This window comes from Saccostrea cucullata, unplaced genomic scaffold (assembly GCF_032062105.1).
Source record: "Saccostrea cucullata isolate Sc308-1 unplaced genomic scaffold, CSIRO_AGI_Scuc_v1 ctg2753, whole genome shotgun sequence".
Classification (NCBI taxonomy): domain Eukaryota; kingdom Metazoa; phylum Mollusca; class Bivalvia; order Ostreida; family Ostreidae; genus Saccostrea; species Saccostrea cuccullata.
This window is the reverse complement of record NW_026934721.1, coordinates 5,329-30,474: the sequence shown is the minus strand read 5'-3', so window position 1 is coordinate 30,474 and position 25,146 is coordinate 5,329. Positions and strand designations below refer to the sequence as shown.

Here is a 25,146-nt window from a genome sequence, read left to right as displayed (position 1 = left end):
AATCTTAACACCCTGCTCAATTTGTTGGTCAAATCTGTAATTGTAGCCTTACTGCTATTTTCACAACACACTGTTTAAATCAAAGATATATCATCTTAGCTACTGTAAGTCAGTTGTAAGTCTGGCGCGCTGAATATAAGGAGTTGGTTAAATCAACTCCCAAAATTTCGTACTGACTCTACTTTGATCCAAATTTTTATTTTCCAAAGGTAAATTAAGTACACGAAATACTCAATATTATTGCAACTGGAGCCCAAACGAATTCCTTCGATAAGAAAACAAAAGTTTACCAATAATAAAAAAATACATTGCTTTTATCTATATTCAAGATCAAAGGCAAATTAAGTGTTTTTGTAAAAAAAAAGATATTTGTAATGGAAATATGCAACTAAAATACATATACAACAATTTATGAATACAAATTATAATCTTAGGGATATTAATGGTGACTAAAATAATTGTCTGAAGGCTCTTCGGATCGGTATAAGACCAAGTTCACATAATCTCATTCCTACAAAAATGGGAGACAATGGAGGCAATAAACGAAAGTTTTATGGTAAAGGGGAATTAAAAGGATGTCCAAAGCAAATATTTGTAGCGGTCACATTATTCATTTCAGGCCCTTATAATCAAACACGCCGTCGAAGTCCGGGCACGAAACCCCGAATGAGATTAGGTGACACTGGTCTGAGATCCGTAGAGATATCAGAACAAAGTTTTTTGTCCTTACTGATTTCGCTGAGATTATAGTGTTGTTTTGACTTTAGATATCTTACGCAGAGTAAAAAGAATGAACCAAGTTGTAAATCGATAGGCTAACCACTAATATACATAAATGTGCTCCCCAAAACCGTCGCACAGTCAACATTTTTTCTGTATTTTCATGATTTTTTTTTTTTATTATTCTTTAATCAAAACATCGATAAATGGGCAAAAAAGGCTTTTGTTTGTATGTAATTTAATTTCCCTCTCGAGAATTTTTCAACAATTTTGAAAAGCCCTCACTTGCCAATGGAGAAGTGGAAAATTTGACCTAGTATTTGCACTTGGGGCCATTATATTTCTCGTGCAATCTTTAACTGTGACACGGAACATTAGTTTATATGTAAACGGTGTCATCCGAATGACCAGTCTCCGCGTCCCACTTTGAAATTCGAACCCATGAAGTAAGGATCAACTCCTTTCTTTGCAAAAAGGCATTATGATTTAGATAACTACATTTTTTGTAGAGAAACTTCATGAATGAAAAAAAGATGACGTTCCAATTTAATTTTATACAACCCTAGGAAAAAGACAAACAAAGATTTTCTACGAGAAATGATGTCCAGTGTAGTGTTTCATAAATCTGTCACAGTGCCAGGAGTTACTTACGGTGGACATATTTCCCGACTGACATCGGACGAGGTCTGGGTCAATGATGTGAACAATCTCGTCTTGACAAACACAGCGGGTACAAATCTACACCAACTGACAGATATAGATAGTGGATGCGGAGTACACACAGTTAACAGCGATGGAGATTTAATATATATAAACAGGAATGGTAACATAAACAAACTGTCTAAAGTTGACAAAGTTAAGAGTACATTAATCAAATGCACAGATCAATGGAAACCAGCGTGTGTTTACAGCTCTCATTCTAATGAAGACTTGCTGGTCGTAATGTGGAATGCTGGTACATATAGTGCAAAAGTAACTCGATATAATGCAGCATTAGAACTTATCCAAACTATACAATACGACCACAATACAGGTGAGAAATTATATATTGACCCTGGATATATTACCGAGAATCGGAATGGAGATATAATTGTGTCTGACCATGACCGTGAGGCCGTGGTAGTAACGAATCGTGGAGGATGGCATCGTTTCTCTTATTCAGGGCACCCTTCCGGATCAGGACTTCTTCCATTTGGAATATGTACAAACGTTTTGTCACAAATTCTTGTGTGCGATTATGATAACAATACAATACATATGATTAGCAAAGACGGTAACTTTTTATCATTCATTCTGACACAAGAGCAAGGTTTATACTTACCACAAAGTCTGAGTTATGATGAAAAAAACAGTTTCCTCTGGATTGGATCAGGATATAACAATACAGTAGTCATTTACAAATGTATAGACGGAGAATCGCCTTCCGGTAAGAATCTTGAAATTTTTCCTAAATGCTAGCAACCGTCATATTTACATATCCTTATATATTATGTTCATGAGAGTTTCACCTAATATCAATGTATTATTTATGCTGAGTAAAATGCATCTGACATTTTCTTGAAATATACTGCGCTATAGTTTATGTGTAAAATTGCATAGATAAGCAATATGGCGGTCGGTTGACTTTCTGCATTAGCATTCGAACTAGTTCCTTGTCACTGGGTGAAAAAAGTGGTTTCCCATCATGGGAAACTTTATGGAAACCACATGGAAACCTCACGGAAACCTCACGTTTACATCATGTTTCCCAGTGGTTTCCGCAGCGGATGCCAGGTTATTCCGCCAAGTTTCCGTGACACGGAAACCCCCTACGCTCCGATTCCATAAGGTATCCCGAACCACGGAAACCTCTGTAAACCTGAAGTTTCCCGAACATCCATGTAGTTTCCCATAATGGGAAACCTAAAGATTCCACTGGTTTCCAGAATCAGGAAACTTGATGGAATCGGATCGTAGGGGGTTTCCGTAAAATGGAAACCTGGTGGAATCTTTAGGTTTCCTTTTACGGGAAACTACATGGAAGCTCGGGAAACCTCACCATTCCTATAGTTTCCGTGACTCAGGAAACCATATGGAATCGGAGCGTAGTGGTTTCCGTGGGATGGAAACCTGGTGGAATCTTAAAGTTTCCTTTTTAAGGAAACTACATGGAAGCTTGGGAAATCTCATGATTCCTAAAGTTTCCGTGACTCAGGAAACCACAGGGAATCGGAGCGTAGTGGTTTCCGTGGAATGGAAACTTGATGGAATCTTAAGGTTTCCTATTACGGGAAACTACATGGAACCTCGTGAAACCTTACGATTCCTAAAGTTTCCTTGACTCAGGAATATTATAACATTATTTAATAAATGCCTTTGTATAGTACGTTGGATTACAAATTTCACACAAAAACTCATCAAGACTATTAATTATTATGCTTCCTGTCAGTTTGTCTCTATATAACCCATACCCTACTATTCTCGCATAGTGGTCTAAGGATTTATATGGCGTAAACATACTATGCCGAAATAGTGCACGGCTTTATTTACTGAATAAAATTCTTCCATGCACATGCCGGGGATCGAACTCACGACCATGAGATTGACAGTCCGATGCCTTATCGATTACGCCATAGAGACGATCACTGATTGATGCAATTTTATTAAATATATAAACTTAATTTATACAATTGACACAAGAAGGAGAAAATAGACAAATATTATTTGAAAACAGTTATATTATTCTAAGGAACTTTAGATTAATGTGTACAACAAACTTTCAAACTAATTACATACAGATCGTTAGATGAACTGATTTTATAGGGTCATTAAAACGCTTTTTTATATGACGCTTGATTGAAGGATGTAAAAGAAAATTATCAATGAGAATCGACGTCTGCAAACAAATAAGGCTTACTAACATAACAGAAAATAAAAATGTGTTGCTTTGGGACAGAAAATCCCGACTTATTTAGAGAAAATACTAGTAACCAAAATAACTAAGCATGCAAACAATTTTAGCATGAATATTTTGAATGAGTTCTTGCAAGTGCGCTGTTTAAGCACCGATATTATCAGGAAAAAATCAAATGGATTACCGCATAAATAATTACAACAGTCAGCATAATAATAAAAATAGTGTTGCATTATGCATGTACTATGCCTAAATAGTAGGCAGGGTTTGACACATAGTGCACTCGCCTCCGGCTCGTGCACCATGTGTCAAACCCTGCCTACTATTTAGGCATAGTACATGCATAATGCAACACTATTATATAAATACAGTGTTGATTTCACAATACCTATAGAAAATTATTTAATTTCTAAAGAGCATAGTTTTTTCAAATCAGAAATGAAAATTGAAATAAAAATTCTAAATAGTTCGTTCTTTCATTGAAAATCTTAAAATAAATGTATGTTATATTATAAATATGTTCTCTTGTATAACTTTATTTATGAAATATACAATTTTTTAATTGATAAAAAAACCCCGAATCGTCATCTTAATTCAAACGAATTTTCGGTCGGAGGCTGTGTGAGTACATGCTCGACAACAGCCCATTGTTCCCTTTAGGTAGAAAACCGTCTCAATTCACATAGAATATACAAAAAATACACAGTGACAGGTGTCTTCGCGGCACGTGTCTCCACCTGATATGGCACGTGAGGACAGGTGCCCGTAGTTATTACACAGGCCGACTATAGTGATTTTTTCAAGTGTGGTTTTATTTTTTTTTTTGAAGGGGGGGGGGGCTTCTCTAGGAAAAAATGAAAAGCAATCCACCCACCCCCAATAATAATAATAATTTATTAAATAATAAAAAAACAATCTTACTAAAGTAAAATACTAGTATGATAATACTCAGCCTCCAACCAATTCGATGGATTTTATCTGACCAGTTTACATTGATCTCTATGTAACCATACTTACTCTTCTATATTTTGTTTTTTTTAAAGGTCAGACGATACGTTTCCCATTAAGTATCTGTTTTGTGAATCTTCATATTAATGTATAATAAATTTGTATAAAAATCTTTATTACTTTCTAAACTGGTTTTTAATAATTTGAAACACTAAAAATGTAATTGTGACAAACCAACTGAAGAATTTTTTCCTGAAGGATTACCCCGGTATATAAGAGATGCCATCCTCTGGTATCTCAAACAAAATGCCTTGTAAGGTACCTTGAGTTTTTGTGAATACATGTTATAATGTAAAAAAAAAAGTAAGTCTTCAATGTCAAAATATTGGAAAAAATTATGATTATATTATTGAGGAACGTCTCATCTGTCCTTAATCACTACATTTTATATAATCGCAACTTGATATGTTTCTTTATTTACTTTTTTATCGATCTTTTTACCTTTTCTGTAAATAATATCATAAAAGGTGCCCTTCGCTCTTGCATTTTTTTCAAAGGAACATTCAACATAGACAGCTTACAAGAAAGTGAGATCGGAAATGATTGATATCTACATAACTGCACTTAATTTTCTCTATTCCATTTCATGCATTCTATACGAGTTTACCAAAACTTATTTCATAAATTTTTAATATTAAATTGCGTTCACGGTGCTGAAATATTAAATTTTATCACGCAGAAATACACATCTAGTTATTTTAACTGTTTGAAGGGAAGTTAATTATTTTGATACAGCATGTAAACACTTTTGAAATATTTCTATAATTGGTAAGCATATGGTAACATCAGAAAATATTTAACTTTTTGTAAAATAAAAAGTAGGTGGGTTAGCATTGAGATATACTTTCAAAGTTTCTCTACCTGGGAAACATGGGGGAAACTACACATTAGTGGCTTCCATGTCGGGAATCTATATGGAAACCACTGAGGCATGTTTCCATGGTTTCCTATCTTGGGAAACTAACGGAAAACCACAGGTTGGTTGTTTCCATGTCGGGAATCTACATGGAAACCACCAGGGAATGTTTCCATGGTTTCCTATCTTGGGAAACGTACGGGAAACCACAGGTTGATTGTTTCCATGTCGGGAATCTATGTGGAAACCACTATGTGGTTTCCATAAAATGGAAACTATATGGAAACTACTGATGTCACGATTCCCATATGTTTCCATCGGGTTTCCAAATTTGGGAAACCTGGCTTTTCATCCTGTGTGTATTAATGCGTGATTTTGAAACACGTTATTTAAAATGACGCCAAGGCGTCTTCTGTTTAGTATAAAAAAGAAGATTGTATGAAATCATTTCCATTGTTTATCTAATTTATCATTAATAATATATTTTTTTTTGGGGGGGGACGTCTAACAGACCTTCATCTGCACGACATTAAATGCAAGAGACACCCTCGACGTACATTAGTTCAGTTCTGTATTCAGTGTAATTTTCCCTTGTGTGTGGATTGTACGAGCTCTGAGGATCACAGGGGACATCATCTTGGAGATATAGAGGAGCTGTTTAAAGAAATTCACAGGATAGAAGGTTTGTTGCTGGAATCAAAATCAGTATGTTCTGTATTTATTTAGTTATATGTAGGCCAGCAAATATTGCTCTTTTTCGGATAAAAAATATATCATCGTCGAAACTCTTTTTAACAACAAAACATCCCATTTCCCTTGCGGGTAAAGGAGAATTCATGGAAAGATTATAGAAAAATTGCAGAAATAATGTGATGTGCTTTGAACATTATCTTCTCAAGAACATTGATCTCAGTGATTTAAGATTACGACATTTGACTTTAATATATTTCTAGACATTCTTTTTAAGCGGTTAGCTTCGCTAACCGCTTTATGGCATGTGTCCGATTTTTATCGACACCGGAAACTTCCATAAGGCGCTACCTATCGACAACGGAAACTTCAACAAAGCCTCTACCTAGTACCTATGATTTGTTTCTAACACATATAACATATGTTAAATAAAATCAAGACTATCAAAACAACATAATCTTTCGGTTTTTAATTTTTTTTCTGATTTTGTTTGTCAATGAAATAAATTTATAATTGTTGAATTAAAAAAAGTTTATGTATAGGAGCATTTGGTGTCGAAATTTCCGTGACATCAGCTGATGGCGATCGGGCCCTGTGACGAAATTCGAAGTCAGCATGAAGTTTAGCTGATAACATTATCAACTTGTTAGATTTAAACTTTAGGAAGACATGTATAGCGAGAAATATCATATTTGAACCCAATGCTACACGAAAACCAGTAGGCATATCCGATTTATGTGTTAAATTGAAGCCTGAATCGAACAGGTGGTCAAAATGGCGTTGCACAACTTATGTATTTATATATAGAGGGGGTAGAATGTTTCGATATTTGGCTAATTTAGAGACTTACTGATAAAAATTCAGGTGCCTATGATTAATTATAAGGCACCCCTCGTGAACAATAAATATTTGACCGAATTATGCTACTGGGCACAGGGAGGACGGGTTAATTACTGGCTAAAGGGGTTGAAGGTTATTACCGACTGCAAAACATCGGAGAATCTCTCGATCGCGTTTCATTTTCCAAAATATTATGGCATCCCTTTAATTAACTTAAGTAATACTAGTACACGAAGAAAGCCTTTATATAAAAATACTGAATACATCTGTAAGTTGTACAGAAAAATAATTAAATAATTGAAAATATTAAAATTAATTTTAAAAAAATGGAGAAAAAAATTTAATCGGCATTCGATCCTTCTCTAAAAATCACCCGATATAAAATATGCACAGAAAAAGAGGCATGAAAAATCTTGACAATCAGCACAAATTGAAAATTATATCTAATGAATGATTATTTTTGAAAGTTTGCTAAATTCCTGTGCAAGGTATAAGTTGTAAAAATACTTAAATTTGAATTTGTCCAATTTGTTAAGTATCATTTTGAGCCTTTGAGAAGAAATAAAAATTAAAATACAGATGCTTACAGGCATATTGATAGAAATTCGCATACTTGTTTTTAGTATAAAAAAACAAAACAAAAAACAAAAAAACAACGTATTGCTTATGCGACATATTGAAGAAAGTGACAATGATACCTAGGTAATTCTTGCAATGGACAATTAAATTGTTTGTTATACACTGACTTTTAGTGAACCTTTGAATTTTTAAAATACTAGTATTGATGGATTAAACAACAACTTTCCTTTTCACACGTTTTTTTTTTATATCAATATTGCATAGAAATATTTGCCAAATACTCAGTATATGTTCGTTTATACATATCGTGCAAGACTCTTTTTTAAATAATTGTCATATACCATTAACTTATTCGAACATTTTATTGTATGAAAAGTCAATAATGTACATTTCTTAAAACTTTATTATCTTGTTTACTTGTCTTTCTTCCTGTGAGAGAAATAGTTCATAATATTAATAAACAGAAGTACTCAGTATCTGTATCAAAATACAGAATGAACAGTGATCGGTCTCAAAAGAAAAACAGATCCTTGAAAGTTCCGGTGCCTGGGAGAAGTAAGCATCCTCAATGACAGGTCACACCTGCTGACCCGCTGTGAGCCTACGAAATTGAAGCTCTCTGAAATTAATTAATTCTCTGCTCGTCCATCCGTTTTTCTCAGACTAGCCAGCTAAAGACCTATGTACAGTACTCCAAACCAATTAATCTAAAGAATTTGAATTATCATTTTATTTTCTTTTTGAGTTGTTTGCTATAGTAGCCTTTACAGTTACCTAATTTCAGAATCAATAGAGCATGAAAGCCAATTAAATTTGCAAGATCAACATAATTTTTTTTTTCGTTCTGAGCACTTTTGGACACCACCAATGTAGACAATTAGGGAGAAATTTTTGAAATTGAACTTCCTGTCTTTCAAACTGAAAATCTCAGGTTGATATTTTGAAACAAACATTTGTGACATCAGTCTGGGATGTTATTGGTTTTACCATTTAGTTAAGTACTACAAAATTCAGTGTGTCTGCTTCTTCGCTGATGACATTGGAAAAAGATATGCATGCTTACTTTAATATCATCATTCAATACATTTTTTGTTATTGTACACTGTACATATTCGATGAAAGCATGCTAACCGCTTTTCAGTACTTTCAGTACTTTGATTTTATGAACCTTTATTTATAGGTCACATTCATTTAGATGAGCTTGCTAATCTTTGATATTTTATTTTTATTTTTAGATGGGGATACATTTTTGATGTGCCTTCTTCTTTCCAATTCTTATAAAATAAACTTGAAAGAAGGAAACTGGATGACCAAATACAATACTGTTGCCAACAGTTTTCAATCCAAGGAAATCAAAAAGCCCTTTGCTTTAAAAGATTTAGAAAAGTACAAACCAATTCTGAAATTCAATGAATTAGAAATAAGTTTTTCCAACGAACTCTTCAAAAATATCAGTTTTCTTAGATTTTCAAAAAATTTAAAATTTCTGGATATTTTCTTGGCTTGGGCTGAAAAAGAAAACATTGCTGAGTACTGTAGATCGTGTAATTATCAGAGAGAAGAAGGTGAAGTTTGCTGTTGGTTATTGCCAGAAAAAAATGAGGAGTTTTTAGAAAGGCTAGGAGAAAATATTTTCACACATCCGACAATGAATGACCAGTCAATACATGAAGCTGTATTTAGAAAATGTAGGTCGTTAACATCATCTTTTAATTTAATTTAAATGTTAAAAATATAACTAAAGACCCATTACTGCTATTTTGTCTCTTCCTAAATTCGCATCATTTTATAAATGGACTATAAGTTCAGAAACGTGACCTGGATTTTTTTTTTTTAATATTGCCTTTATGAACAGTAAAAAGAAGTTTAACTGCAAAATCTTTAAAAACCTTATCCGTTCCCATTCGAAATCTCCTTTACGCATTTAGAGACGTCACCATATACCGGTAAAGGGCTTCAATTTTGACCTTTACTTGGCACTCAGGGCCATTGAGCGGTGAAAGATCATTATTGTGCCTAGGCCTGCGGTAATTTGGGACCTCGATGTTTAAGGTCTCATCCTAAGGACACGCAAATGACACTTCAAGTGCTAAGCACATTGGCGAAGAACAGGTTGCTACCCAATTTTTATTAGGTTATTTCAGTGGCGGTCGAGATTCGAACTCAAGACCCCTGATCACAGAGTGAGCGCTCTACTGACTGTGTAACCGTTAACGATTTAAATGTAATGAGGAATTGCAGATGAAAAAATGCACTACATCATGCTTAAACAGGCTTTTGTGCATCATTAGCATGAATGAATGTCTGTAGAAAAAATTCAAGTGCTATTACTTGTACACTGCGCTAGGTTAGAGAAAATTTGACCCGATAATCTGAAAAAACAAGCATTTCGATATAGCAGAGAATATTTCTTTTGCTTAGAAATCTAATTGATGAACATATCGTATTAATCAAGCTACAAGGGCTTGGGTAGGGTTTAACATTCATGTGTTTCTTATAATTATAATATAATCATTAAAATTGTTATCAAACCTCTGGTGTTTTTAACTTATTCACTGTATAAGGAAGAGATTTCAAACAATTTAAATCATTTTAGACTATCTAGAAATACATTGCTTGATATCAATTTAAGTGAAATAAACGATAATCACATGACTCATGCAGTTTTATGCATTTTTCACCGACAAAGAGCCATAGCACATTTGATAATCACTTTCGCCTTCTCCAGTAGTGATTTTTTAAATACTTTGCTTAACCAAAATTTTGTCATACTATGTTAGTTTATACATGTCTTAAAGCAACTCACGCAAAAATAATACTCAATTATTAATACTTCCCTCTTATGATAGTTATAAAAATCGTTCAGTATATATGGAAAATATAGTAAATACTGAAGTTTTCCCCTAAACAATTACAAACTGTAGGAAAAGACCACCCTTAACCAGAAAAACAACTTCTGAATAGTTTTATTTGGATATGACTGCACTTCAATACGTTTATATAATTTTGGTTAAAGGTGGTCTTCATATTGAAGATGTTGAAAATATGTATTTAATTTTTCTTCTAAAATTATTATTTTAAAATTCAACAATCTGTCTTAATTTTATCCATCTGAATACCAAGACTTCGTGGCATAGTGGTATGACTGCTGGATTAAAGACATAATGATCGTGAGTTCGAATCTCACAGTGCGTGTTACTCAACAACGATTTTATTTTTTTTTCTGTGTGCATTTTCCTATGTTTTCTTTAATTATCTTATAATACATATATGTATAAATAAATTTTAAAAGAGATATATAATACAACATTACACATTGAAAGTATCTTGGGGAAAACAATCTTAAACTATTTTAATGACCAAAGTCATAGCTGCTAGCCTGTTTTTTTTTAAATTTTCAAACAATCTTGTTTAGAATAAGAGTATTGGACAAGTAAAATTACATGTACTGTCATGCAACAAACTTGCAGCTAGATGTACATTGTATAACACTGGTTCACAAATGATTACATACATGTAGTTTGATTTTAAATTGAAAAGGTAAATGTATCTATAAATAGAAACAGGTGATTTCCTTTTAAATACTTGAGTAGGCCGAGTCGTCGGTAAGGCAGCTATGGCTCTTTTTTTTTATGAAATTCACATTACTTTTTTACAATGTCTTAAAAAACATGCGCTGCCATAGACTTTAATATTGAATTGTCGCAGGTTCGAATTCTACTGTGGGACGCAGAGACTAGTCTTTCGGATAGGACCGTATAATCGAGGTCCCAGGTCGCAGTAGGTGCTGGCACGAGAAAAAATCCCTCCCTGCTCAATGGCTCTAGAAACCGAGTATAGGACAAATTTTGTAGCTCTCCATCGGCAAGTGGTGGCTTCTGAAAAATTCTCATGAGGGACGTTAAACAACATACAATCCTCGATGTTGAATTTAAGGTGCATTTAATGAACAATGATTAAAATTTTGTACATTTCTTTGGTCGAGTATAATTATTTCATAATACCTTCAAAATGCTACCATGATTAAAAGTATCAGGCCATTCATTTATTAGGTTTAAATTCTATTTTATACATTTAATACCTTAAGTCAAGTATAACCTTACTAAATTAATTTACAAAAATCATTACATAAAAATCATATTTGTAGATTACTTTTTGTTTCGTTTCAATTGCTTTAAAGTATAGAATTTATACAATAAAAAATCTATTCTAACTTGTATTTTTAAAACACGGATTTTTGATTACAACATGAACATGACAATGAAATGGAAAAAAGATTCTATACAATTATCACCATTAGATATTTCAATATATTATTATTCATTTGACGTTACTATCTGTCTGTAGATTGCTCGCTTTGTGATCAGGAGGTCGTGAGTTCGAATCTCGGCTGTGACACAGTCGATGCAAAATAAGTAGCAACCGTTCCTTCGCCATGCTCTTGGCACTCTGAAGTTAAAATTTAGGGCTCTTCGATTAAGATCTTAAAAACCAATGTCCCCTCTCACGGTAAGCGTTAATGGCCGTGAATGCCTTGTATAGGTCTAAATTTGAAGCCCTTCAACGGTGAAAGTTGATATACATACACTGTAGGTATATGAGTGAAAAAAAAATCCTCGAATGAGTTTTAAAATATCATACAATCTATTAATCAATCAAATGATTGATTGGTTCAATGAATGAGTGAATGTTATTTTACCTCCCTTTTGAGAAATTTTCACTCATATAGAGATGTCATAATATACCAAAACCCCTTAATTTTACTACTACTGCCGAGTGCTTGGAGAAGGAATTGTAGACCTAACTACCTAATTTCAGGTTTGACGAGACGCGACAAAGGTGAACCGAAGTTTGTTTTCCCGATCTTTTTTTTACATTAAAAATTTGTATTTTTGTTGCTTTGTAGTCGGCGTTCCAATACAGGTTATAATGAGGGGGGACAAATCAGTGAAGAATTTCACGGAAAATCTAAAGAAAGGGAGGACGAGGATGTACCATGCCTCTGGAATGATCATAGGGTGTGCTGGTAGTGGGAAAACAACATTACTAGAGAGACTTAAGGGCACTGACCTGGCAGAAATTAAACAAAGTGTCAATTCGACAAGAGGCGTTCAAATTCATACTGACGTTTTTAATGTGACAGATAGCATCCGAGGTATTTTTCGTTTACTATAATTATTTCAATTTAACACAGTAGGATATTCCTATAGTGAACTCAAGTGGTCTTAATTGACACATTATGAATGATCTTTAACCTAGTTTCAGCTGTCTCTTTTCATTTGCTTTAACTGTTTTCTGTTAAACAAAATCATTTTCAATTAAGTTTTCATTTATATTTTTTCAACCATCATCCTTTAATATTGAGGAGGACACGTGCTCTTTTTTTCATTGTATTTGGTTTTTTTTATATAATGTCAGAGTAATAACTTTAGTAACTGAAGGAGGGTTGTCCGTAAAAATCGCGGACAAGCTAAACTGTTACTTAAAATATTTTGTCATTGATATTTCTTATTTACATAACGCAAGCGCCCTCGGGTGACAACTCAGACCTGATAATTGGTGATATCCCCCGTCTAAACAATCCATATTTGTGTATTATTAACTACATTCCTGAAATGTTGGTGTTTGATTTATGAAAAATGAATTTTTGACGTTTTATAAACATTGCGTTGAAATCCGACTTTTTAAGCAATAGCGGCTGCGTTGGTACAGGCGGCGAACTGGACTATGAACACGTATTTTGATCCTGAATTCACTGCCACAGAAATGTACAGGTCATAAATGTTTGGTATACAAGGAAATGTTTTGGTCCTTAGTATTTAACATGACTGAAGTGGTTTTCTCCGTGTATGTACATCTATATAACGGAAACTAAAATAAAAAGACAGGCCTAAGATCTTTGCAAGAGTAACATTGTGCAAATATAGGGTTTTAAAAATATTATTTCATTCTTGTGCATGCATATGCTTTGTTTACCTATTTATTCATATCATAATAATAATAATACATTTTTAATTACATTTATGACTATAATCGTTTTGATTAGAATTTGAATCTAGAAATTGGAATATTTTGTCCAAAAAATTGAACCTTTGACATTTGTCTTTTTCGTCGATGCAGATTTCTCCTGATGTTAGCGATTTTTTTTATTAAATCGAATCTTTCAAATAAATTATCTTAATATCAATGATTTAATTTTAATAATAAAACAACGGTGAATTTTTCAATCACAAAGTTTATTTAAGAAATAATGTCCGCGTTTTCGTGAATGTTGCAGAATAACCTCCGAGGTCGAGAAATATTGTTTGAAAGATAAAAGCCGAGGCTTTTATATTTCAAACAACATTTCGAGACTGAGGAGGTTATTCGGCAACATTCACGACAACAAGGACTTTATTTCTATTCTACTTCGTGTGCTAGCAGATGTAAAATACGACTGGTCGCGTTTATATACAGGGTGTCCCAAAACATATGTTACACTTTTAAACCGTTATAAAAATTTCAATCCTCAAGTCACGTTAATGAAATTTGAAATATTTAATAAAATTGTTATAATTTTTTTGTCAAGCATACATTTATTACAATTTTCTTATCAATCATCAACATTTTTTTCTTTAGAATAACTCCATAACATATGACATTTTATAGCATGTTCCAAATTAAATCCCTTAGAATTAATATTATTTGAACACGATTTCTGAATTTTTTTTACCAAGTTTGTATGTAACATTCTAACAGGTTTTTCCACAATAAGAATAAGTTTGAACAAACACAAGAACGTAAGATTCTCTTTAACAACATTGTTAAGATGAAAGTGGGCTTAAACGGAAAACCATGCATCTGTTAAATTTGCAGAATTTGGTCTAATCAAAATCCAATAGGCAAACTCTAGACGACATATAATTTTTGTCTCTATCAAATGCTGCATTACAATTATCTTGTAAGGAATCAGTTTTAAACCGAATTTGAGTATTTTATGAACAGTACATTTACCAATAGCGCCATATGCATCTAGTTTAGGCAGTACCCGTCTATGGGATTTTTATAAAGTTTCAGTGATTACTCTATCAATGGAATTAATGTTCTCTATGGTACGGGCACCCTTGGTCTTATAACCAGAATTAAGTCATGTGTCATTTATGGTGCCTTTAACTTTTAACTCCCTCACAACTCACAAGTCTGTAGATTAGCATTCTGTTGTGTACGTTCATTACAGAATTTGCTTTCTCATGGTTCCTATGACTAAAGTAGCAGATTTACACCCATATTAAAGTTTGACAATTTCTACCAGCTGTTCACATGAAGGTTCAAAATTAGAAATATGATGACGTCATTTGGACATCATAACTACCTTAATTTTTAACAGAATTTCTTGAAAGTTTGTCAGATAAAATAAATGCTAATACACTAGATGTTGACAAAATATCTTTGTGAATGCTTGTGGTTTGATAAAGTTATAGATAATAAAAAGTGTAACATATGTTTTGGGACACCCTGTATAACGAATAAGGTCACAATACTGCGATAACGCTGTTCCAATTAGCACCAGAGTGTAAATTTGTTTGTTTACCTGAAATCAGGGAGAAATGTAGGGAGGTTCGTGAAACAGCCACGCTTGGCTTTAGAAACCTACATTCATCAGCTACATCTTGCAATATACAGTGTTTAAATTGAAAAAGACGACGTATCAATGTGGTCTAAATAAGCATTTCATGCTTAAGTCAAATGTTCATTTCAACTGCACAGGTTTGATACGTGTTTCAGATCTAATAATTTTTTGATGACGTTCATGATTTATCGGAGAATAATATCCGCGGCATTTTATTGATCTTGGCAATAATCGTAGTAAAATTGTTTGTGATCTTTATATTTCATTGTTTTAACTTTACTGATAGCTTGATATAATTCAAATTTCATTAGTAAAGTTTCCGTAAAAATTGTTTTCTGATAAACATCGAAACAAATGTGTAGAGAGACCTCTTATCCTTAGAATATTAATTTTAACGTCATGAAATACACGTAATACATGTAAAACGACCATCAGTCTCGAATAGCGAATTGTCAGTTTGAATCATTCCGCGACGATTAATTTTCATGATTGAGAAACATTCTCTACAAATTTTAAGTAAAAGAATTTCAATTCAAGATTAATATTCGCGATTTAAAAAAGGTTGTGAAACTAACAGATATTTCTAGCACGCGAATTAATGTTGGTTAACAGACTGAGCATAATGCTTAAATATAATAAAGAAAAGATATGTGTGCATAAATCCAAATGAGAAGAGACTCCGGATTGTATTGAATTTTATCATTTAGTGATTTAAATACATTCGATGGTTTTTTTTTTATCGGAAAGGACAAAGAAGACACGATAGAATCTCATCAGAGGGATATCAGAAATACCGAGAAATATAAGATTTTTTTTAAATTCATAGTACCTATAAGGTTATAACCTAGTACACAGTACATATATGACTATGTATGTTTGTACTACTTGAGGTAATAAAACACATGAAAAAAGCCAACGGCTTAAAAATAACTCAGATATTATATATTTATACTATGGCATATCCTCAGAAATAGAAAACGAATCTTTTACATTTGATTTATTTGATCAAATTTAGACTATTCACTATTCACAAAATGCTGTTTCACAAAAATGGCACAAGATTGAAGTCCGAAGAAAAAAATACTTTACAACAGAAAACATTTTAAAAGACTGCCATTTGTTTAAAGCAATTAACTGTCATTGTCATACAAAAGTTTGTTTTTGCAGTAAATAATTCAAGTCAGCAGCAACGGTTTAAAATTCGTGTTGATGAAGCGAATGATGTTGAAAAGCTGGAGAAAGTGGAACCAGTTGCTGTTGGGTATACTACTGCAGAAGCATCGATTCTTAGACAGGTGTCACCCGAAGGAATCAAAATTCAGACTACCTCATCATATAAACGAGAAGACCCTACATCATCGGAAAATTCAAGGGAAGTCCTTGAAAATAGCGAAGCTTTTTCTAGTGCTTCAGAACTATCTGGAGTTTTGCAGATACTTTCAAAAAACAATTCAAATGATCCCGAGAAAAAAATCACAATGACCGACTTTGCTGGTCAATGTGCATATTATGCCTCACACCAGATTTTTCTGAGTCCGCGGGCATTCTTCATCCTGGTGCTGAATATGGAGAAGAAGTTTGAAGATAAAGTTGGAGAGGAAGTGTGTAGGCAGAAAGGGTCGATTTATAAAGAATGGACACATAAAGGTTCCGATTTTATTTCATTTATGACTTGCATGCAAAAATTGTTTTATTTCTGTGAATTGCTTTGCCACTGTATACAGGTCATTACATTGTCTTTGTGATGGGGAAAAGTTAGCTTCAAATATTAATTGATAAGATTGTAATTGTTTCCAGTAACTAAGGGAATGCGAAAGTCGCATATGGAAAAAATAATCTGTTTATTATATACCAATGCGCAGATTGAGACCAATAAACATGAAATTACAACAATAATAGATTTATTTAGCAAACCAAAACACATTTGTATTTGTGTATGTAGCAGGAAATCCGCCAGAAAATATATGCATTATATATTCATATTTTGTTAATGAGGACTTTCTTATGTACATGTATTTGCATTCATGTTCTTTGCCGAGTATCCGAGAGCAAAAGGATTTATCAACTTTTTACCAAACGAAAAAGTAAATTTTAAATTTAAAGCAAAAGTTTACATCCGCTTTTTAACTGCTAAACAAACTTTTTTTCGTAAATACGTACATGTAATTCTAATACTTTGTATTGCACAGTTATATGTAGGTGTACACATTATAAAGCATTTTTTAATATTGGGTATTTTGGATATCAGATGCCATTTCATGATCTTTCTCCAAACAAAAATCAAATTTATAATTTTTATTTCAGTTTTTTTTTTACAATGGTTTTTCCGTCACCTTATCGTGCCACTGAGCACACATTAGGTGTGGTCGATCTACGGGAAAGCGTTGTCTTCAATGACATCTGATCTCACCTAGATTACTTGAGGTCCGTGTTTGCTGTGCCTCAATGCGTATTATACGATTGGACTTTCGGCATGATTACTCATTTGCATTTCACATTTCATATCATAACGCCAATTGCCTTTTCTATCTGCATATTTTTTTTCAAGCTTTTTTAAAACATTTTTTTCTTCTTATACGGAGGACACAGTTCTCTGATTGACTGGTTTCTTACCCATTGTGTACAATTCAACAAATACATGTACGTAATAGTTAATATAAGATAATAAAATTTACTAATGATCAGTCCGTAGAACTGTTTTATTATAAAAAAAAATCGCTATTCTTTCCTTTAAAAAATCTTCCTTGCTTACTCATACGTGAAATGTTTCTATTATAATTTTATTCAGATTATCTTAAATTTTGGATGGAGTCCATTCACCAATATAGCAGTATTAAGGCACCTGTCATCCTGATCGGTACACACAGTGAGGATAAAGAAGAAAGGGTATGCACATTTTTTTTTCTTTTGATAAATATATATATATGTTTAGTTATTAATATAGCAAGTTAATTATAAATAAGTTTTCTAATAATTCTAAAACAATCGAAAAAATGAGTTCAAATTTGAAAATTTTACCTTATAATATTAAGATGATAAAAAATAAATAATTTTTTTATCATACGGTTTCGGTTCTATTCAGTAATAAATCACCAAATTAAAGAAGAGGTCCATGGGCCTTGTAGGTCACCTGAACATCATGCAACTACTTTCCAATTAATTTTTGTTCATGTTTTAAACTAAAGGCCATGACATTCACACTTTTGAAAGAAGCACAATTGCTCATCATAACTATACGGATAGCACGTTTAGTTTGGTTACATAATATCCATAGATAGAGTAGGGGAACAAAATTGCATTTCATCTAATCGGTAATTTTCAGCAATAATCTGTAGTGCCCCCATCCCAGAGAAACCCATGATCCTAGGTCAACAAATTTCACAGTTTTGGAAAAGATACTATTGCTCATCATAAATGTTTGATTCATATGATAGAGCTGATTTCGAAGATTTAATTCATTTTCAATCTTAATTAGAACCAACCCTCCATCCCGTTCTCTATGATACTCCTGATCCAGGGGCCTTAAAATTCACAAATCTGGAAGAATGACCCATGCATAGCATAACTATGTATGTAGTTAGTTTGTTTAATACTCCAAAAAGAGAAGTTTTTCAAAGATTTTTTGCATTTTCACTATTCAGTCCATATATTCTCATCCTAAGTCATAATTGAACTCCAGACCCTGGGAATATGAAATCCACAGTTTCCAAAGAGGCTCCCTTCCTCATCACAACTATGTACGTTGTTACTTTGTTTAATACCCAGGAGCAGAGAAGAATTAATGAATTTTCACTAGTATATAATAGTATAAATACAGCTCAGCCCTAACACCAAAACCCCTGACACTGGGGCCATGAAATTTACAATTTGTATAAGAGGCATATGAGTCCTCATCAAAACTTAGTACTTTATTCACTAGCTTCATTCCAAGGAGCAGAGGAAAATACTTTTTGAAGACAATGCATTTTCACTATATATTCAAGTAAGCCCCGCCCTAACACAAGAAGCCCTGACCCAGGGGGCATTCCACAAAAGGGTGGAAAGACCTAAAAGCTCTTAAAAATCTTTTACATTTTAGAAAATATTTTCTCAATTAATCAAAGGTTTTATAACAGTGATTTTTTATAGGCAGATTACAATAATTGAAAGAAAAAAACAAAAAGGTGCTTAAAAACTCAGTTATGTTAAGAAAGGTCAGAGTTCACATTCATAGTACACCATTTTTGATGTTTAATTGTGACGTAACGAAAAATTTTACAAGTCACAAAAATTAACTTAAGGTCAAGATCTAGTAAATGAAAGGTGCCTACAGATTTATCAAAATTAAGAAATAAGTCCTTTAATGATGATTTACAACTTTACCTTGGTCCAATAAGGTGTTTGGGACAGAATTTGAAAGTAAACCCGATGAAAAAATAAGAAAAGCAGTCACAAATATTAGAATTTGTTTCATATTCAACAAAGAAAATATATCCAGATTGTCTACAATCTCTCAGAAAACGGTAATTCGTAAGTTCATGGCCTTTTCTTAAAATAATGTCAAATCTAATATACGAGAGGGACTTTAAGCAATATACAATCAATCAATCAAATTTAATTAAGGTATCGGGATTACTTTTCATGTATTTTCAAATAAATTTCCATGAAAATACCTTATTGTCTACATAATTCCAATAGAGCCGTAATGTACGGTAAAAAAGAAGGGTGAAGAGATTTTGACGTCATAATGGATCTAGCAGCAAAATGTGGGTCTGAAGGCATTTACAAGATCTTGAACTTAAAGACATAATTATGTGTAAATAACAACTTAAAGTTATTTATTTTATCAATTATTTATAAAACATTGTAAAATTGCAATGCTTGAGCGTAATACAGTCGAGTAATATAAACTAGAGGTACTGTGAGCAATGAGCTCACTAAATGATACCCCCCGCCTCCCATAATGTCGATGTGTTGCTTTATATTGTTTTACGGTAATGTGTAAAGAGGAATAACTCGTCCCGTCAAATGTTATCCAGAAGCTTCTATTATGTGACGTCATAGGTAAACAAAAAATGGCAATGTTCATGTTTTGCTCTGGGAAACCTAAAATACGTGTTGAATAAAAAAGTAAAATAGGAGGTGCACAATGGCAATATGTAATGAAGATTCTGTGAAAGTTTCATTCAATTTCACTCAGTAGTATAAGAGGAGTTGCGGATAAGAGAAAAAGCGTAACAGACGGACGGACGGACGGACGTACAGACGACGGACGGACAGACGGACGGACGGACGGACAGACGGACGGACGGACAGACGGACGGACGGACGGAAATCCCGATCACTATATACCCTCCCGCTTTTCAAGCGGGGGGTATAACAAGTCAAAAAATAGAAACAAATATGGCGTAACCACCCTTGACATGACGCAGCAGAGGTGATCCAGAGGAGACTAGATTCACTGGTTGTATAATTACAAAAAATGCTACAATTAATATGATATCATCGCTGTTTTTTAACTTAATCATTAAAACTAAAAGGAAATAAATTATTAAATACAACTTGTATAAATTGATCGATTGTATGTAGTTTATCGTCCCTCTCGAGAGTTTTTCACTCATATGGAGACGTCACCGTATGCCAGAGAAGGGCATCAAATTTTGACCTATACTCGGCACTCGGCCATTGAGCAGTGAGGAAAATTTTACATGCCAACGCCCACCGTGCCACGGGAGCTACGTTATTTTAAGGTCAAGGAAGGAACAGTCACTACCAATGTTTACGTCTTAGGTTTGACGCAGCGCCGCGAACGAAAATCGAACCCGGGCCTCCCGATCACGAAGCTAACGCTTTGTATAGAATCTGAATTTATCTAGTAGCATTGGAGCTGCACAGGGACAAGGAATGTAGAGAATTTCGCTAGAACGATAAGCGTTTTCGTGATTGACATCAAAAGTTGAAGGGGATATACTATTTTGTTTGAGCTGAAATATGAAATATCTATTGCTAATATAGTGTATATTTTGAAAAGTGATGGGAGCTGATCGTGTTCTGCAAAACATTATTTTATTTATAACATAAGTTGAGCGAAGTGCAAATTTTCACTTACTATAGGCATTTTCGGCAAAATTTTCAGTACTTTGCAAACAGCACAGATTAGCTCCCAGCACTTTTTGGGTAGAGGAAATGAACATCTTTTAAAGTGTATCATTTGTTTCTTGAAAAACAGGGCATGCCTTTGCACTATCCTCATTTCCTAAATTCCGCTTAACTTTTCAAGTCTCGTGACAAACAGCTAATATAATGCATTCGATATAACTGGTACTGTGTACGACCAAGTCCTATTCATTATGGATAGTAATATTAAATTTTCTACAGGTATTCAGTTGCTTTGTTACAATTTTTAAAAAGGAGAAATACATATTGATACGGTGCATAGGTCACATTTTTCATATCGGTCCTTAATATAACTGAGAAACAGTAAAAAAAATAATTACGCGTGAAAGGTACACATCACAAGATGCACCGATATTAGCTGGATAGATCTATCTTCTTTATTAAATGTAATACTGCTCAACTTTGCTTAGTTTAAATTATGGGTGTTTATCCTCAAAATAAATGAAAACAATTGTAAAAATCAATTAGAAATATAAAAGATTTCCTTTGATTGAATGAAAAATAGAATGATCCTAAAACGATTTATTACGTAAATGGTATTTCTGATAAATTGTATTCATAAATTTATTTACTTTCCAGGATATTACACTGTTTTTCCGTGAAATATGGAAGATTTTGGAAATTAAGAAGTCTTTGCACAAAGAACTTGTGAAAAGGCGATTTGCAGTTGGTTTTCATGACAAAGAAAGTCTTGAAAATATCAAGAAATCAATTGTAGATGTCGTGTACTCACTTGAACACTGGGGTGAAGATCTCCCGCAATCATGGGCAATGTTTGAAACATTCTTTCGGGAAAAGAAAAAGGATAAATTTTTAAATAGAGATGATATTATTGCGTTCAATGAAGCATTGCCAGAGGGAATTAGGCTTCACACTAGTGAAGATATGAAAGTTATGCTGCAGTTTTTCCATGACACCAGAGAAATTTTATACTTTGATCAAGATGTCCTCAATAAAGTTATTATTCTCGATGTTCAGTGGTTTGCAGATGCATTTAAAAATGTCATAACAGATAAAAACCATGCAGAAGAAGATTTGTTTGAGTTTGCTACGGAATGGGACAATTTCAATGAAACTGGGGAGTTGCACGACACTCTTTTGTCTGCTATTTGGAAGATGCACAACAAATGTTACATTGAACAGAAAGATCATATCATGATGTACATGGAGAAGCTAGGTCTCTTAGCAAAAATATGTGACAATAAATGGTATGTTCCTTGTATGAACAAAAAATCATTTCCTGTAAGTTACTTTTCATACCCTGCTTCGTCCATCCTTTGCTACAAATTGGGTATTCTTCCCGCTGGAATTTTCCATCGTCTTGTAGCAAAGTGCATGCAAATTCCTTGGGAAATTTTTTGTGATAAAGACCGAGGATGCATTTACCAGACTGCATCAATTTTCGTGTTTGATGATCAACTCCACAATATTCTGCTTGGAATGACTCAAACGGAAATACAGTTACAAGTATTTGTTGCTAAGGGAAAAGTTGATGTCTCAATATGTCACCAGATTAGAAAAATAATTGAACATGAATTACATAATCTGTCAAATACGTTCCATAAACACTCGGAATTCCAGATTGCATTCAAATGCAAGCCTATTGGATTTTGTGATAACAAAAAAGGTGCTGTCATAAATGAATCAGTGTTTACAAGAGCTTCTTTTCAGTGTCCGTCCTGTCCGGCAAATGAAAAGCATATTATTAAGGCGAAAGACATCATTCAATATTGGAAGCAGGTACTTCATAAATGTTTTATTTAACATAAAAAGTCTTTGAATGATATGTTATTTAATTACAAAAAACGGAGTGAAAAATTTCATCGTAATTTTTATTACATTGCCAAAATGAATTTATTTCATTTTTTTTATTTTTAACTTTCATTTTTTATAAACCGTATCAATGCCTACTTTCAAAGTTGTTTTTGACATAAGATTTTTTATGCAAATTTTAGGCTTAAAGAAGGCTCTAAGATTCATTGATCTCTTTTTCTTATTTTAGTAGGTCACAGTGCTTAATTCAAAAGACCAAAAAAAATCTATAAATGGGTGCTTTTGAAAACCTAAATTAATGATTTTTCACACTTTTTTGGATACAGTTGGACTTCTGTTCTCAATATTCTTCAACTTTAAGATTTACATTTCAGACTCTTATGAATATGATTGAAAGTGGTATTAAACCATAGTCTCAACTTTACACAACTCGATAGGAAATCATCGATGAAGGACGCATGCAATTAAAACTTCTTTTAATTCCTACTTCTAAAAGAATGGTGAATGCAAACGCCCTTGATATAACTTTCTTTAAGATAGGATGGTTTCGTTTAGCAAACATCAAATGAAAAAAAAAAAAAATAAAAACAAAAAAAAAACATAGATGTAAAATTATTCTGTTTATATTTTCTTCTTCATTCTTAAATAATTCAGAACAAAGCAAATTGAAACAAATAGAGCAGAAACTGAGAAAAGACTGTTAAATGTTTGATTGATTGATTGATTGATAGATTATGCACATTATAAATCAAATTTGTATTCTGAAAATTCCAATGGACTTTTTGAAAGTTTTGTATCTATCTTTCCCAAAATAAGCAATATTATACGATTTACATTCTTTACAGATTGATGAAAATGACCATATTTTCTATAGCTATACCTTTTTCAACATATGTATGCTCTTAAAAAATAAGATTACAGAATAGTTCCATCGGCAATATTTTAACATCAGATTTATGAATAATCTTTTTTTGCATTACATTCCCTATAAAGATATAATTACTGTACTGATTAACATATCATGTAAAACACATTGATATATACCTCTATATATAACATTGAATGTAGGTGTCCAATTTGTTAACTTTAGTATCTTAGATATATCTTTGAGCAAAATAACACTCAATGCTGATGACATATATTTTTTTTCAACATTTTACTTTTAAAGGTACCTGATGATGAACCTAAGGCATCAAAATCAAAACGTGGATATAAGCATGCAGCATCTGAAAGCCCAGCATCAATAGAATTACTTACGGAAGGTATTTGCGTATTTCAAAAATATCTCATATCTAAGAACGCTAACCTTCACATATTTTATGTGTTTAATGAGTATGTATCGTCTTTCTTAATATTTTTCCTCGACGTATTTTCCCTCTTCTCTACCTCCTTTCTTTTAATTGCTTTACATTGTCGACTTCTCCTACAGATGAATTATGCTTATCTAATACAAGAATGCTACAAATTCTTGAAATAAATTAGTTGTTTCTACTTATTATTTTAAACAGAAACTAAGAAACAATATTAAATTAATAATAAATTAATGTTATATGGTACTTCAAACTGAGTACTCAATCCCATGAGCTTAATTATTTATGTGCATTCAGCAAATATTTTTGTTTCTTATTGCTACATAGTACAAAAGAAAGCAAAGGGCCTGCACAACAATTTAGTGGCAGAACTTATAACAGACTACCTTGACGAATCTGTCGAAGGTGGTAAGCCTTACACAAGATGGAAACAATTTTTGAAGATGATATATAAAGCACCTAGGTACCAGTCTACCTCTGTACGTTACGATTTCAATAAACTGGCTTCGGATGGAAAATTGTCAGTGAATAACTATAGTACTTTGAAAGGAATACTGAAAGATGTTGATCACCGGGCTCTGAAAAGAGTTGAAGAATGTGAAGAAGAACTGGAGCAAATTATGTAAAAGCCATTGTATTATCAAAACTACATGTAACAACTGAACATGTTGAATGCTTGTACATTTCCAATAAGGTATACTCTTTATCATAA

At 32.9% G+C, this 25,146-nt stretch overlaps 1 protein-coding gene across 1 annotated transcript; it reads left to right on the top strand.

The window, feature by feature from the left end:
* Window positions 1-1,317: 1,317 nt before the first annotated feature.
* On the top strand, window positions 1,318-24,842 carry LOC134241223 (uncharacterized; the record flags this gene model as incomplete). The annotated part of the gene is made up of 9 exons (XM_062723289.1): window positions 1,318-2,146; window positions 5,989-6,159; window positions 8,822-9,274; window positions 12,493-12,741; window positions 16,363-16,842; window positions 17,984-18,081; window positions 21,931-22,593; window positions 24,293-24,386; window positions 24,762-24,842. Coding segments are annotated over exons 1-9 (3,118 nt in total), but the record flags the coding sequence as incomplete, so codon positions are not given.
* Window positions 24,843-25,146: the final 304 nt, after the last annotated feature.